The 16403-nt window shown below is 41.2% G+C and overlaps 2 protein-coding genes across 2 annotated transcripts in view; both read left to right on the top strand.

Moving 5' to 3' along the window:
- LOC148342848 (nardilysin-like) overlaps nucleotides 1–8410 on the top strand; it is a 31313-nt gene extending 22903 nt beyond the window's left edge. Inside the window, exons 22-31 of the mRNA XM_088311610.1 lie at nucleotides 4–166; nucleotides 950–981; nucleotides 1160–1298; nucleotides 2641–2688; nucleotides 3522–3574; nucleotides 3687–3770; nucleotides 6507–6597; nucleotides 6760–6876; nucleotides 7950–8039; nucleotides 8198–8410. Coding sequence (XP_088167736.1) covers nucleotides 4–166; nucleotides 950–981; nucleotides 1160–1298; nucleotides 2641–2688; nucleotides 3522–3574; nucleotides 3687–3770; nucleotides 6507–6597; nucleotides 6760–6876; nucleotides 7950–8039; nucleotides 8198–8410 — 1030 coding nt within the window. The remainder of the gene's footprint in view (nucleotides 1–3; nucleotides 167–949; nucleotides 982–1159; nucleotides 1299–2640; nucleotides 2689–3521; nucleotides 3575–3686; nucleotides 3771–6506; nucleotides 6598–6759; nucleotides 6877–7949; nucleotides 8040–8197) is intronic.
- Nucleotides 8411–9764: 1354 nt separating this feature from the next.
- On the top strand, nucleotides 9765–16040 carry LOC148342847 (protein FAM163A-like). The gene is made up of 3 exons (XM_088311599.1): nucleotides 9765–10032; nucleotides 14754–14868; nucleotides 15649–16040. Exons 2-3 carry the CDS (start codon nucleotides 14776–14778, stop codon nucleotides 15976–15978), a joined length of 423 nt encoding a protein of 140 aa, XP_088167725.1. The 5' UTR covers nucleotides 9765–10032; nucleotides 14754–14775; the 3' UTR covers nucleotides 15979–16040.
- Nucleotides 16041–16403: the final 363 nt, after the last annotated feature.

The following is a 16403-nucleotide window of genomic DNA, read 5'->3' as shown; positions in this document are numbered from 1 at the left end:
AAGTGACGTGCGCTTGTTGCTCTTGGAGTCCGGCCGCTGGTCCGTGGTGGACAAGTACCAGGCGCTCGTGACCGGACTTAGCAGCGACGAGCTGACGGACTTTGGCCGAAGGTTCAAGGCCGAGCTGTACGCCGAGGGTCTGGTTCAGGGCAACTTCAGCTGTGAAGTGAGTGGCGCACTTCTGCAATTATGTTTAGTTTCATTTCTGTCAATGCAAAGAAAAAAATAGAAAGGAAAAGAAATATGCACAATGACTCACCTGCAGATTGGCAAGGCACCTATCAAGAGTGGCCTTTTATATTCTATCTGGAAAATATTCGCAGGTCTTCAATTTTCCAACAAATGTATTTAGTCCGCATTATTTTTTCCCCAATGACCAATAATGACAACATGAGAAACGTTTGTTTAAGAGGCAGCTTGCAATTTTTGTCACATTTGTCAAGTATGACATGATTAAAGCGATCTGTGGAAAAAAAAATCTCAATCTTTTTCCCTCTAATTTTGTGCTGCAGAAAAAAAAATTAAATGAATTGGATTTTTTTTTTAAAAGTTAAAATTTCTTTAGTCACTATGTCAAATTGACAGTGCAGAAGATGCACAAACAAATTCATTATAATTTATTTTTTGACTAGCGTCGGAACATGTCAGGAAATGGCCACCAATCTTGATAAATGTTTTCCAAAATAAACACATTTTTTTTGTTTTATTGAAAACAAAATTAATCAGTCTGCTTTCATGGAGGACCCTAAAAATGAGGTATTTAGTCGCGTCTGACGAGTTTGTTTGCTTGAAAGTGCCTCTTGATCCTCCCCCGCCCGAGCTGGTCAAGTCATGTGTGAAGAAACTCAGCTCGCATTGTCATCTACGGGAAATAAAAATGAAGATATGTTTGTGTATGTATCCGGCATTGGTAACTTGGTGCTTATCCACTTTTGTGTTTGTGCCACAGGAGTCACGAGGCTTACTGCAGTATGTGACAGAGTGAGTGAGCTCCATCCTAACGTACTCCCTCATGACCACTTGAATTCTAAACCAAACTCGCTGTCATTTGCATTAGCCTCTCATGAGGAATCCATCACCCGCCTCTCCCTTTCCTCCTCAACGCATCTATACCTCCCTCCTACCTTCCCTCCTTCCTCCTCCTCATCCTCTTTCATAGCAAGCTGCAGTTCTCCAAGCTGCCAGTAGAGGTGCCAGTGATGCACCGAGTGGTGGAGCTGCCAAGGCAGCATCACATCTGTAAAGTCAAGTCTCTGAACAAGGGGGACGCCAATTCGGAGGTCACAGTCTACTACCAGGTACACAACAAACGGAGAAGTGTAATTACAGTGAACCCTCGGTTATCGCGGTTAATGGGGACCGAGACCATCCGCGAAAACTGAAAATCCGCGAAGTAGCGGCGCACCTTCAAAAATGCTTAAAAAAAAAAAAAAAGTGCGAAGTAGCAGCGCACCTTCAAAAATGCTTAAAAAAAAAAATATATATATATATATATATATATATATATACGGGTAGAGAGAGAGAGAGTGAAATTCATGTTATAACAAAAAAAATAAAAATATTATTAAAACTTATTATTTTTTTATTCCCCAGCCATTATTTTTGTATTTATTCAATTACTTCTTTTTGTATTTATTTAATTACTTCGACTTTTACCTGCTGGTACGCCGTCCGGTGTGCCCTGTGAAATGAAAGGTGGCATTCTTCATTTATTTATTTCTGCATTTATTCATTCATAACTGACAGCCTCGCGCTCCGCTCGTGCCCGGGCGGAAGTTGTTCCTCTTCGGCTTAACTGCCACGCACGCCGGCCGGAGCTCTGGTACGGTCCGAACCGCGCGAAACGTCACCCCAAATCGTGCCCGGGGGAACGTGCTCTTCTTCGCCCACGCTCTTCTTCGGCGCACGCCGGCCGTCTAACCGCTCCAGCGCCCCGTCGTGCCGCTCGGCGAAACTACAATGCCCCCGAATATTTTTTAGACCCGCGAAGCACTGAACCCGCGAAAGGTGAACCGCGAAGTAGCGAGGGTTCACTGTATTTCTAATATTTATATTATATATACTATATTATTTATTGGACCTGCACTATTATCGAATTGCAAAAATACGTGTAGATTTAACTGATGCTTTGTCCTTCCAAAACAGCACTTTTTTGGAGAAAAAAAAATTTCAATGCTTAAAATTGGTCAAAGATTTGTAAAAAAAAAAATAAATAAATAAATAAAATTAAAAAAAAAAAGACACCCACACGTGTGGATAGATTTGTGGAAAAATGTGATATTTACCAAATTGGGACACATGTGCTTTTGACACGACGACGGTGATAAAACCAGGTCAAAATGATAAATGCATTAAATCATAAAAATAGTTCACTAAGCCCTTTTTTGCAAGAGACACAAACCACTGAGCACTGAAATAAAAAAAATTGTTTATTATTTTGCACTTGAACAGATTCAAGATATTTATTTCGTATTTGGTGGCATAACCTTTACTTGCAATAAAAGTTTGATTGTGAGCGTAGCAGAAGCAGGTGAAAATATTACATTTTTGCAAAAATGTCTTCCAATTAAACCTGTTAAAAAAAGAATATCTGGTTTAACTGCTGAAGAATAATATGAATCATTTGTTTGAATGTGATAGTCTTTATTCCAAGACTTGAAGGAGCAAGCGCTGGTGGAACTCTTAGTGGTGAGTCATATTTGGATAATTTTTCGAAATGAGTGTGCTTGCTGGATTTTACTAACCTTCACGCGCATCCTTGCGCATATTTTGTAGGTTTTAACTTTTTAACATTTGTAGTCCTTCTGTTGTGTTTTTTTTTTCATGTCAATGTTCGTGGGTCACCCAAAAATATCTCATAACGCAATGCAATGTTTTTAATAGTAAATAATTGGAAATGAGAAAAACAAGTCTAGCAGATTAAGTGTAAATTATTTATTTTTTTTTACCCTCAATTTTTTCAAATGGGTCAATTTGAGCCAGAACATAACTGGGGAGTTTTAACCAACATCAATTCTTATCATCGGTATAAAATATCCTCTAATTTGCTTTTTTCCTTTTTTATTTTTTTTAATTTAATTTTTTTAACCCGACAAATTCCATTTTGGTTTCTCAATGAGCAGATTGCAAAAACATTGTCATAAATAACATTTTATCAATTCTCAGTACAGCCTTTTTTCCACAGAAGTTGCTAAAAGTGCAATCTTTCTACGGTCCGCAGAGGGCGCTGCATCCTCTTAAAGAACCTGTAAAGTTAATTCGGTGCAATGAATGATAATCCGGTAATAAATAAAATTTCTTGTTATTGCTCAAATGACATGAAAATGGTCCATATGTTTAAAGAGCTGAAGTTGCAATTGACTAAATTAGACAAAAGTCTAATTACATTAGCATAAACGCAGCTAATAATGTCTGAAGAAGCAAAAATGAAATCAAGATGGACCCAAATGGCCTGCATCGATCTCACAGCTTTAAACCAGTACTTATACCTCATATTGTTTTTTGTTTTTTTTCTCTTTCAGATGCTTATGCAAGAGCCTTGTTTTAACTTCCTTCGCACCAAAGAAACACTGGGGTGTGTCCCTTAGTTTGTCATTCCTCATGGAACAAAATGACTTTGAAGCGTCTCTCATCGGCTTTCATATTTTCTTGTCATTTATTGATTTTGTTTATTTTTACCGTTGCAGGTACCATGTCTACGCCTCCTGCAGAAACACTTGTGGCGTTCTGGGCTTCTCCATCACAGTGAAAACGCAGGCCACCAAGTACAGGTGAGTTGGCAAAACATTTACAAATGTTCGCCACAGTTGAACGGCAACTTTTGTGCGATGACCACGCTTCAAGTGTTCGTTAAATGTTAAAAAAAAGTATTTAAAAAAAAAATCTAATTTTACAAGGCTAGATAGACAGATGCATCTTTCAATGGGTATCAATTACTCATGGTAGGTAATAAAAAGTAATCAAATACATTACCATAATAATTTGGTACTTGGATTAGATTACTCACTACATTTTTAAAAGGTAGCTATTAACGACAGTAATTTCCGGACTATAAAGCACACCCGTATATAGAAGCAAAAAAAAGAGAAAGAGAAAGAAATATTTAAAAAAAAAAAAAAAAAAAAAAAAAAATATATATATATATGTATATATATATATATATATATATATATATATATATATACATACAGTGAAACCCCGCTACTTCGCGGTTCACCTTTCGCGGGTTCAGTGCTTCGCGGGTCTAAAAAATATTCAAAAATTAAAAACTTTTTTGCCCGGGCACAATCGGGGCTCTCCATTCGCTCCACTCCGCGGGGGCATTGTAGTTTCGCCGAGCGGCACGACGGGACGCTGGAGCGGTTAGACGGCCGGCGTGCGCCGAAGAAGAGCGTGGGCGAAGAGGAGAGTGGACGAAGAAGAGCACGTTCCCCCGGGCACGATCGGGGGCGAGGTTTCGCGCGGTTCGGACCGTACCAGAGCTCCGGCCGGCGTGCGCGGCAGTTAAGCCGTAGAGGAGCACCTTCCCCGGGCACGGGCGGTGCCAAGCGGCCCCTAAGTTTAACCGAATGGGAGCTCCGGAGGAGGCCGGCCGGCGTGCGTGGCAGTTAAGCCGAAGAGGAGCAACTTCCGCCCGGGGCACGAGCGGGGCGAAATGAAACCGAGTTCAACCGAACAGAGACACGCTTCGGGGGAGCAGGTCCGGCGTGCGTGACGATTAAGCCGAAGAGGAGCACCTCTTCCGCCCGGGCACGAGCGGAGCGCAAGGCTGTCAGTTATGAATGAATAAATAAATAAATGAAGAATGCCACCTTTCATTTCACTGTCATGATCCGTGCCTGTCATGCCGCGTGTGTTTTTGTTTTTTCAGCTGTGTGGGCGTTCCTCCAGCGATCGTCTCGCGCCATGCCGTCAGCTGCTGCGAGACGCGCCCACCAGCCCCGCACCGGATTCCCATTCACTCACTGATTACACTCACTATATAATCCACCTACACTGACTACCTGGCGTCGGATTGTTATCCTACTTGCTCATGCTCCCGTACTTCGATCGTTATCTTGTTCAAGTGTTTCTTGTCGCGTTTTTCTTTCATTTCGTTATCAGCTACAGCTCGGCTCGTTTTCTCTTCTCTTTTACTGTCGATGATTGGTCTCCTCTTATCCTTCCGTGGTAAGCAATCTTCGTTAGTCATTCCTTGCCTTTTGCAAGCGTTTTTCGTTCTATAGTTATTCCCTTTTCCTGGTGCGAGTGTTCCACCAGCGCTTTACATTCTTTCCGCCGATAGATTGGTATTATATATATTATAGCCGATAGACCCTCATAGTCCTAGATTGTTATTGGATACTGACTATATTGTGATTATAATAAATATCTTTGTATCACCACCTTTTTTCCCGTGTCTGTGTTTGGAGAGTCCTGCCCCATCCTCCAGCTCCGCTGGAGGATCATAACATTCACAGGGCACACCGGACGGCGTACCAGCAGGTAAAAGTCGAAGTAATTAAATAAATACAAAAAGAAGTAATTGAATAAATACAAAAATAATGGCTGGGGAATAAAAAAAATAATATTTTTTTTTTTTTGTTATAACATGAATTTCACTCTCTCTCTCTACCCGGATTCTATATGGTGTACTGTATACAGGGGGGTATACTGTATACCTGTATAGGTTTTTTTAAGCATTTTTGAAGGGGCGCCGCTACTTCGCGGATTTTCAGTTTTCGCGGGTGGTCTCGGTCCCCATTAACCGCGATAACCGGGGTTTCACTGTATATATATATATATATATATATATATGGTGCCTTTTAACATGGCAACAACTTTGCTAATTAAAACAGAGCAGACCCAAGAGAAAAATTATCAAGATTTATTTAGCGTATTTTCTGAACTGGAGAGCGCCCCTAGTGGTGAAAAAAACTTCACAAAAAACAAAACGCATCGTTGTATTCGCCTCGTGTTTCAAAATCTAGGAAAAAGGTAGCGGCTTATCGTCCGGAAAATACGGTATATCGGAATTCATTTCGAAGATACCCCTCCCAACCTTGCCCATTAGATATAGCTGTGGAACCAATTGACAACTAATTCAATGCACGACCTCTGCACTGTGAGCCCATCGTGCTCACCAGTCGTCCACCGTGCCGCCCTGTTATTTAACAGTCAAAAAAAAAAAACGCAGTAGAAAATTTGGGCGCACCAAACGTTTGTGCTGGTTGAACCAAAGAAAAAAAAAAAAAAGATAGGCGCACCATTGCAAAAAGTTATTCTCGAGCACCGTGATAATGAATGTAAATGTAAAAAACGTCAAATGAACTGGTCGCAATATCAATGAACAAAATTGCAATGTCGATTTGAAAACCCTTCATTGTTCAGCCCTCGTTTAAGTGTATGTAACCTGGATGTCAACTCAAAATCCCGAGTGACGCTTGTTAAGGTGTGAAGATAACAGCCCCCCCCCCCCCAAAAAAAAGATAATTAATATGAATTGTGAACAATGTGTTTGTTCTCAGTACGGAGCTGGCCGAGTTAAAAATCGAAGAATTCTTCGCTTCGTTTGGAGAGACGCTCGACGCGCTCACTGACGAGGCCTTCGGCGCTCAGGTGAGTGTGCCTGCATGCGTGCGTGCGTGTGAGTCAGAATAGGAGGAATCATTCCTACCCACAAAGTTTCTCAAAACTGTCAGTCACAATATGAAAGTGAGTATTTTAAAATCCGCGTGTGTGTGTGTGCGCGTTTGTCTCTCCCTCCGTGTGTGCGTACAGGTGCGGACTCTGATGAAGCTGAAGGAGTATGAGGACACATACCTGGGCGAGGAGGTGGACAGAAACTGGACCGAGGTGGTCACACAGCAATACATGTTTGACCACCTCAACAGAGAGGTGACGCACAGCCAGGCCCACTAAATCCAGCAGGTGGAGCATGTTCATCCATTTATTATCTAAGCCGGTTATCCTCACGAGAGTCGCGGGCGTGCTGGAGGCGATCCCAACTGACATCGGGTAGGAGGCGGGGTGCACCCTAAACGGGTTGCCAGCCGATCGCAGGACGCACCTAAACGGACAACCATCCGCGCTCACAATCACACCTAGCGGGATGGCCGAGTGGTCTAAGGCGCCGCGTTCAGGACCCAGTCTCCCCAGGAGGCCTGGGTTCGAATCTCGAATTTCCCCATTGTGGGACTAATAAAGGCAATATTATTATTATTATTATTAATTTCGAGTGTCCAATCCACCTGTCACGCATTTTTTTGGGAATGTGGGAGAAAACCGGAGCACCCGAAGAAAACCCACGCAGGCATGGGGAGCACATGCAAACTCCACACAGGAAGGCCGGAGCCAGAATCAAACCCACGACCTCTGCACTGTGAGGCCGTCGTGCAAACCAGTCGTCCACCCTGGAACATCTTTGCAGATTTTTTTTAACATATTACATCTTAAATCACCGTAATTCCTCCTAAATAAAATGACTCATTTTTTTCCTCCAAATATTCCATGATTGGCGCATAAAATTTTCGTGTGACGTTCTGTTGATGTTTTTTTTTATGATATCCTAGGGGTGTAACAAAAGAAAATTCAATTGGAAAATCGATTTTGATTCAACGGATGTATCGAATCGAACCAAATCGAATCATCACACTTGGAAATTTACTGAGATACGTATGGAATCGTCTTCGCTTGGAGGCATGTCTCTTTGGAGGAAATGCCACTTTTACAGTTTTGACAATTTCATTCCATGTCAAATGACAACATGAAACATATTGCATCATAACCTCTCAAATTGAGCCAAACCATAATGAATCGAATCGTAATCCCTCTCAATCAAAGCATGTTGTTCCCCAGATGTGTATTGAATCATCTTTTATTGAAGCAACACACACCTGTATGATATCCATTTTTCCCCCTCTTCTTATAAAAACGATATTCAAAGGACATTTTTTTCCCTCTGTGTTCAGGTCAAGGCCTTGAAGCAGATAAGCCGCGACGAGCTGCTCTCCTTTTACCACTACCATCGAGGGCCCAACAGCCGCAGACTCAGCGTTCACGTAAGCAAACCGCTCGCCAGTGCCGGGCAATATAGTAATAAAACAAATTTCAGATTTTTATTTATTTATTTGCATGAAAGTGATTTCTGAGTTTAATCAATTGCTCACGTCATCAAATCGCTCCGCCCTACCGCACTGCTTTTCCTTCCTTCGGACAGGTGGTAGGCTTCGGTACCAAGGAGGGCGACTACCCCGACGAAGCGGGTGGACTCCCCGCTCCGGGCGAGGGCGAGGGCGGCTCGACTTACGACGAGGTGTCCAGGCTCACCTTCCTGGAAACCTCGCCCAAGATGGCGGGCGCCATCGCCATCTTGGACATCAATGCTTTCATTCGAGAGCTGCCCCTCTTTCCCCAAAATAGTGGTCACTAATGAGCTGACCTGCTTTTATTTTTTTTACTTATTTATTTTTTGCTGTGGAATGAAGCGTGCCAAGGAATACTCTCAGTCAGGGTTGTCAAACTGATTTTTGTGGACGGGCCACATCGTAGTTGTGGTTTCCCTCAGAGGGCCGGTATGACTGTGAATCCATATAAATTGATTGGAAAGCCAGTTTTGAAATCAGAAGCTAGTAAGTAATTGTTCAACAATTTTTCAATTTATTTTAAAAGGGGAGGATTGGTAACAAATAAATGGCAATATCTCATGTCTCAGTGATGTTAAAAGTGAATAAAATATGCTAGAAACAGGAAGTTGATGCAGATGATTTGCCCTTTGCGGGCCACATAAAATGAGGTTGCGGTCCAGATCTGGCCCCCGGGCCTTGAGTTTGACACATGTGCGCTCAGTGAAAGGAATCATTTTTGCACATTGAACCTGTGTGTGTGCACATTCACGCAGTGGCGATTCCCTTGATAATTTTCCAACTCCCTATGTTGCTCACCTTTAGCATTGCTGTGCTAGCTTCAAAGCTAGTTGAGCTACAGGGAAATATTCCCATTATGCTCAATGTGACTATGTTGTGTAAGCATTCAACCGCCAGGTGGCGTCCTGGAGCCGTGACAGACAGACCCCCAGCGATCATTTGGCTGCAGAATGCCTTTCTTTGCACCCCTGTATCGATTCAAGACACCAAGTGCTGGATGTCGCAGAGCAGCCCAAGAACACATTGGCTATTCCTCCAGGTTATATAATTATTACTTTCTTTTTAATATTGTGTGTGTTTGGGAGGGGTGCTATTGTGTAATTTGGCATAACCTAGATTTTTCATTGAATTGTGAGTGTCTCTTCTATTTACCCGAAGGAGGCCAAAAATTTTGCCTGTATATTTGTGATTATTCTTTCCAACTGACTCACTGCTGCCTCTTGAGGATTCAAGTGGTATTGTAGTCGGGGAACAAAACAATGTTCTTATTGGACCTTAACCAGGATTGTATCCAACATTGGCCATATATATTTTTAAACTTTAACATTTGCACATCGCAAAAAAAATCTTACAATCAGCAATAATTGTGCAATGAATCTATAAAATATTCTTGAATATGAATCAAATAAACAGAAACACTACAATGCCAGAATAAAATGTGTTTTCAGACATTCAAGGTTTTAAAATCCTCCGTATGTTTTGTATTCTCGGCCATTTTAATGTATTCAAATAATCACAAATCTGCGGACTGCTTTAAAGAAACCCTGCACCTGCTGAACGTCACACTTCTTGTTCCAGCCGTTTCCTCCTAACACCGCCCCGCCGGGACCACCGCTAATGTGTGACCGAGCGTCCCCCACGACTTCCAGCACCACCACCAGGGAGCGGGGCGCGAGCCTCAGCCATGCCGAGGAGGAGCGACTCTGAGCCGGCCTGCCGCCGCCTAGTCTCCCGTTGGTCACGGAGGACGCCCCCCCTCCGAGGTTTTCCACAGGTCCTCGCCGGCTCTTGGCAGTGAAGCAGCGGCAAAATAGAGGATGTCGTGCGCGCGGGTAACGACGAGATGGTTCTGGTTCGTGTAGAGCGAGCTTGCGAGAAGAAACCGGTTGCAGAGATTTTGCGTGAAAAGGTAAGAGTAAATGTTTTGCGCATCCAGATGAGCTGCGGAACAATGAGGCCAATCAGTGATGTAACATGTGCGCTTAAGTTCATTTTGATGGGCACATTTTTTTTTACAATTTGTCCGTCATTAGATTTGCAACTCTGTGCTTTGGAGCTGTTTTTCATTTTTACTCGAAAGTAACATTTTCAGTGGATTCCATTAATTTCTTTAATAAAATTGTTTAGTATAGAAAAACTCAACTTGATGCTAATTCAGGTGGGTAGACTTTAATGAAATATTCCAAAACAAGAGCACATTTTGTCATACAGTTGCTGAGGGAGTTTGACAAAATGTACTCAAGTGCAGAGAGTACAAGGCATAATCTAAGACGTTCATCGCATTCTATTCTTTAATCTAGCCCACTGAACTTTTACATGATCAAAAGTCCTGTTGTTGAAATTTAGCTCTCAAGAAAATGCGAATTACTAGGGAATAAACCCTTAATTAACAAAACCTACTCAATACGTGTTTGTTTTTATATTGAAGGAAAATGTTCAAATAAAGACTCAACAACTGATCCAAATTTGTTCCGATAGTCTTCAAATGCTCTGGAGTTCAGGAAATAGTCCAAGTCAGATATTGGGGCTTTATTCTCTTGTCCTCGCAAAGAGGTGTGGGTGCGTTTGTGTTCAAATTGTCGTGTCTTCATGTGTGGTTGTCACAATTGGACCCTGATGACCCCTGTTGTGCATGTCTTGTGTCCAATTGCAAATGTGGAGTGCAGGTCATGAGCAGTCTACGGAATTCAGCACATTTAAACCGAATATAACGTAAGAATGATCTAAAACCAGTAAACACCCTCACTTGACATTTCTGTGTACGTTTTTTGGCCTGCTGGACTCCCGGGGCATCTGATCGCTACTGGGTGACCAAGCAGAATACAGCTTTGGCAAAAACCTGTGGACGGCTTCAAGGAAATTCTGGTCTACTATCCGGTGTCTCAGGAGGCAGAAGCAGTGCGCCATTAATTTTGTTTTCCGTGGAGGACTTGGGACATTGCGAGTTTATGCGGTACTGAATTCCCTGATATGGGCTGTTGGGTCCCTGTCGGACCAATGTCAGTTTGGTAAGTTGTAATTGGTGTCGGGTGAGGGTTGGACTCTGCGAAGGCTGCCGTTTGTCACAGACGATGTTCAGAACCTCGTGGACCGAATTTCTAGGTGCAGTCCAGGTGTTGAGGGGGTTTCGGTATGGTGGCCGCAGTGTCTGTAGCATCTCCGATTTTTGCACATTATGTGGCACTGGTGACTGGAGTGGGTCGTTCGCGGTTGAGATGAAAATCAACACCTCCAAATCTGAGACCATGGTCCTCAGTCGGGGACGAGTGCCCTCTCCGGGTGACGAATGAGATCCCGCCCCAAGTGGACTAGTTCACGTTTCTTGGAGTCTTGTTCACGAGTGAGGTTAGGATGGAACGGGAGACCGAGAGGCAGATTAAGTGTCGCGTCTGGATTGATGCAGACTTTGTATGTTATATTCAGAGACATTCTTCCGGCTGGTCTGAGAACAGCTTCGGATTCCTCCAGAAGGGTTGGAGGAAAGGAAATTCTGAGCCACCACAACCCAACCCAGGATAAGTCAAAGAAGATGGATGACATGTAGAAGAAACTTCAGACAAGAAAGCCAGAATTTCAAACCCGGAACACCCCCCCCCCCCCTTTAATCTCGCATGTGGCCTTCATTTCCCACTCCTTTCCGAATCATCCACACTTTTCGAGCAGCCACAATTTCACCATTTTGGTTGTCGTCTTTTTCTTGTTCTGTCTAAATTGGCCCCCTGATGGAAAAATATTGTCTGCAGGAACGCCACGTGAATAATTGAGGCCTGTGGGGTTTTAAAATTGCAAAGCAGGCCGCCGTGATTCCCTGCTCGCCGTCTTCCTATCATGATTTAAGAATGCTCTCGCTCGCTATAGAAGAAGAATTGATCCTTATGTGTTCCTCCGTATACCGTCTTTTATTCAGAAGCGGAGCGTTTTGAAGTGTTGATCGTTTTTATTATGGAAAATGTAAAGCGGATAGGTTAGAATTTGATTGAAAATGTTGAATCATTTACGTTTATCAGGCTTCAATACAACTCAACCGCTCAAGTCCAAACACAAGACAACTGAAATCCACGTGAATGGCTACTTTGTTAGCAAGCTAGCTCTAAAAGAGAACTAAACTCAAGACATTTTTCTGTTCTATTTTACACGTGTCTTGTTTAGCTGTTACGTTTTGCTTTAATCTATCTATTTAGCTTTTGTTTGCTAGATTGTTTTTTTTTTATATAAACAGGTTAACTTTAGTTAGCTTACACTTTTAGCGTACAGTTTTTTTTGTGTGTACTAGCTTTAGTTAATTTATACTAAATAGCTTAGCTAAAGGTCCTTTTTATTTACGGCTAAATGGCTAGTTAGCTAGCTGTCCTTTCTTTCCATATGGCTACTTTGTTAGCTTAACAACAGTTAGTGAGTTAGTTTGTTAGTTAAAACTAAATGGCTGCTTTGACTGACCATTAGCTTTACTTCGTCAAAACTAAATTCTTACTTGGTTAGCGCAATGTCGGTACACTGAAGAAAATGGTGTGTGGAATTGGCTCAATTTTTTTACATCGAGTGTTAGCACGAAATAAAATACGTCAAACTTAACAACTATATAGTTCATTAGCTCACCAGCTGTAGTTAGTTAAAATTAAGTAGCTGTTTTCTTAGCAACCTACCCCAACTTAGTTCAAACGAGATGGCTAGTTTGTTTGCAAATTAGCGTTTCGTCGCTAAAATGTTTTGTTTATCTGGCTAAAAAACCAACGTTAGCTCAAATTTGATTTTTTTTTTTTTAGTTTTTTTTTTCAGTACAATAAAGTTAGTTTGTTCGTTAGTTAAAACGTGATGTCAAGTTTAGTTAGCTATTTTGTTCACTACCTTGCCTTAGTTCGTTTCAACAATTTGAATAAGCATTTCTTAGTTCAAAGTAGATTTCTAGTTGGTTCGCTGCCGAGCCATAATTAGTTAATAATATTTGATACCTCACTACCTTTGCTTGGTCACAATTAGGTGAGAGCTTGTTAGTGAACGAGCCTTACTTCGTAAAAGCTAGACACCATTTATTTATTTATTTTAATTAACTACCTCACCTCACTCAGTGGCATCCCATATGACTTATTTTTCTGTCACCAAAGTGACTTTTCAGCCTATGGGACACCTTTAACTGAGCTCTTTCAAGTGCTTTTTCGGCTGCACAGCTGGTTGCCTGGCAACCAGACGATGGAGACAAGCCACTACATCACCGCTGTATACCGATGCACAACAAAAGCAGGCCTGCCTCACATTGTCCTCATCAAATATCTATTCAGATGGTGTCAATTTTGTTACATGTGTGTGTGTGTGTGTGTGTATGTGTGTGTGATTTTCTCGCCGAGAGAGCTAATGAAAAAAATGACACCTCCATGGAGGGGCGAGCTAAAAATAGTGCCGTGGACAAGGAGCGTGAAACCTCTTCACCTCCACAATTCCGACACTGTGACATCATCTACACATCTCCGCCGACACAGTTCAACATCTGAAGAAATGAGCATAATCAACTCGCTAGTGAGCTGAAATGAAACATGTAGATTGGATATCAAAATCCGCACACCCCTTTTCAAATATCTTTTTTTTTTCTTGTGAAGATGAATTGTCTGAAAACATTTGCCGATTTTTTTTTTTTTTCTATCCACTGTACGCTCAGTTGTTTCTCATGCGTGTTATTCCGAGCAGCTCCTTTCTCGATTCCTTTAGCGTTGGTGGAATCCGCCACGGCGGCCTCATAATTACTGCATCAACGTTTGAGCTCTTATCTTGCCACACACGAAGAAGAAGAGGAGGCTCACTATCGCTTTTAACCACATCGGCATGGACTAGCCTATTTATAATTTATTAGACTGATGTAATAGAGGAGTTAGCCACTCATCCATTCACACGTAGGTTAAACTAATGAAATAAAAAAAAATTCTAATTGAAAAAAAAAATCATTCTTGAAACATTTTTATTTATTTTTTTTAAAGAAAACTAAATTTACTGAAACGACGTCTACAAAGCTAACTATAGTTGTCGTGAAAATGGCATTAATATCATGCGTGAGCTTTCGCGGGTTCTTTTTAAATGTATTTTGGTACTTTTGTACCGAAGAGGGAAGACCAATCAGTAGTTCAGAATTGCTTAATTACACTTTATTTTTAATCTTGCACTTGACAAATATGCCAAAGCACAATTTGACATCCTGAATACAAGCCAAATATTTTTCTTTTTAAAAACTAAAACTAATACTTAAAACGAATAAAAAGTAAACAAAAAAAATGTCTAAAAACGAACAAAATTGCTGTAAAGACTACGTAATTGAATTATATAAATAAAAAAAAACTAACTATAACCTAAAACAATTTAACCTTTATACATATTACATGCATCCAGCTACTTTTTAGTTTCCGATTGCTTACATCAGTGGTTTTCAAACTTTTTACAGCCACTACCGCCTAAAAAAAACAAACAACTTGACCAACATTGACGCAGCAACGGATTAGATGTAATTATTCACTTTAAGTTCATTGAATTTACTCTTTGGAGGCGACTGTATACTCTATTGTTAGCCGTCATGTCACGGATGTTAAGTCCGACACAAACATATATTTCTAAGTTGCCAATATTTTGTTGTTCTTCGATGGTGCGCAGGGTTTGATGGAGATTTGGTCGAATGTCAGCGGGAACGATCGTGATAGCAGGAGGAATTCTTGCCGGTGTCATACTACTGTGCATTGTCGCCGTCCTCTGCTACTGTCGACTGCAGGTAAAAACCTCAGATCAAGCGGATACAAAAATATTGATGTTTTAAAGATGTCCAATTTAAGGAAGATAGTCAAAAGGTATTGTGTATATATATATATATAAATATATATATATATATATAAAACTGACGATACAAAGAATCTCATCCTGATGAAAATGATGAATTTGTTTTGGGGAGAAAAAAAACTAAATATAGGAGAATAAAGTTGTATTTTTCTGAGAATAATATTTTGATATTTTTGAGAGAAAATTAAAATTCGATGAAATAATGTAATATTTGTCGGTGAAAAAAAGTCCAATTCCAAAGGTGAAATGTGTTTTTCGAAATCCCTGAAATCAGTAGAATCAGATTGCGTTATTTTGAGGAGGGGGAGGCATAATCTTTACCAAAAATGAGTTTTAGTTTTATGAGCAAAAAAAAAATATATATATATATAATATATGCAAAAAATATTCAATCGGAATAAAGTGGTCAAATTTTATTAAAATAGAGTTGTGATTTGTGAAACTGAATTTAAAAAACTAAGAATTATCACATTTTTAAAAAAAAATTAAATAAAGTTACATTTTCAAAAAAAATCGTAAGTTGACGCAAAAAATCTAATTTAGTAATTTCACCTGGGAAAAAAAATCATATGAAGAGAAAAGAAAAATTGCAACATAAAAAAGTTGTAATGTTTTGTGAAAAACCACCAAAAATAGGTTGCAAATTCAGGTCCAAAATTCATTTTGTCAGAAGAATAATGTTGATTTTGCCAACCGTCCTGTGTGTTCCGCGCAGTATTACTGCTGTAAGAAGAATGACTCAGAGACGGACGCGGGCTCGGCCCCGGTTCCGCCGTCGGCCCCGCTCTCTCACTTCCCGTGCAACACGTGCGACGCGCTGGCCAACGATGGGGCCGCCATCACGCCCGTCTCTTTGGACCAGCTGGACGCCGCCGCTGCCGGCGCCGCCCAGTGCCGAGCCTGCTCGCCGTACATCCACCGTGCTGCCCCGCAGGTGCTCAACGGGGGCGAGCGTCTGGGCTTCCACACGTACTACGAGACCCCGCTACCGTTGGGATACGTGTGCCCGGCGTCCCCACCGAGGCCCTACAGCACCCAGGTGTGACCTTTGAACTGTGCCATACCAGCCCAGGTGACCAGATAGCGATGTGGGTTTGGATTCTTGGGGGGGGGGGGGGGGGGCGACACGTACTGGACTGAACCACTTACAAGATCAACATAGCACCAAACTGTTTTTATCATCCTTTTGAAATTGCTTTATTTTTTTTTACTTTTTTTTTTATCATTCTTATATGAAGACTTAAACATATTCCAAGCTATTTCCTTACTTTATCAATTCCAAGAGAGTGAAAAAAAAATAACAAATACATTTTTTAGCAGCCTATTCAAATTGCTTTATTTCCTATAATTTTAATTCTCATTCTGGAATCTAAATTTCCTTTTTTTTAATTAAGGTTTTAATATATTCACGATTATTTATATATTTTTACACTCCCTAGTAATTCACAATTTTTTTTTGTTTTGTTTTTC

This window comes from Idiotropiscis lumnitzeri, chromosome 1 (genome assembly GCF_059441095.1).
Source record: "Idiotropiscis lumnitzeri isolate Australia: NSW breed Sydney's pygmy pipehorse chromosome 1, RoL_Ilum_1.0, whole genome shotgun sequence".
Lineage (NCBI taxonomy): Eukaryota > Metazoa > Chordata > Actinopteri > Syngnathiformes > Syngnathidae > Idiotropiscis > Idiotropiscis lumnitzeri.
Note: the sequence above shows the minus strand (reverse complement) of the source record. Positions and strands in the feature narration are given on the sequence as shown.

Coding starts and splice junctions, on each gene's coding strand:
- LOC148342847 (XM_088311599.1), top strand. CDS start 14,776: ATGTCAGCGGGAACGATCGTGATAGCAGGAGGAATTCTTGCCGGTGTC. Junction 14,869..15,648: donor TCTGCTACTGTCGACTGCAG/GTAAAAACCTCA, acceptor TGTTCCGCGCAG/TATTACTGCTGTAAGAAGAA.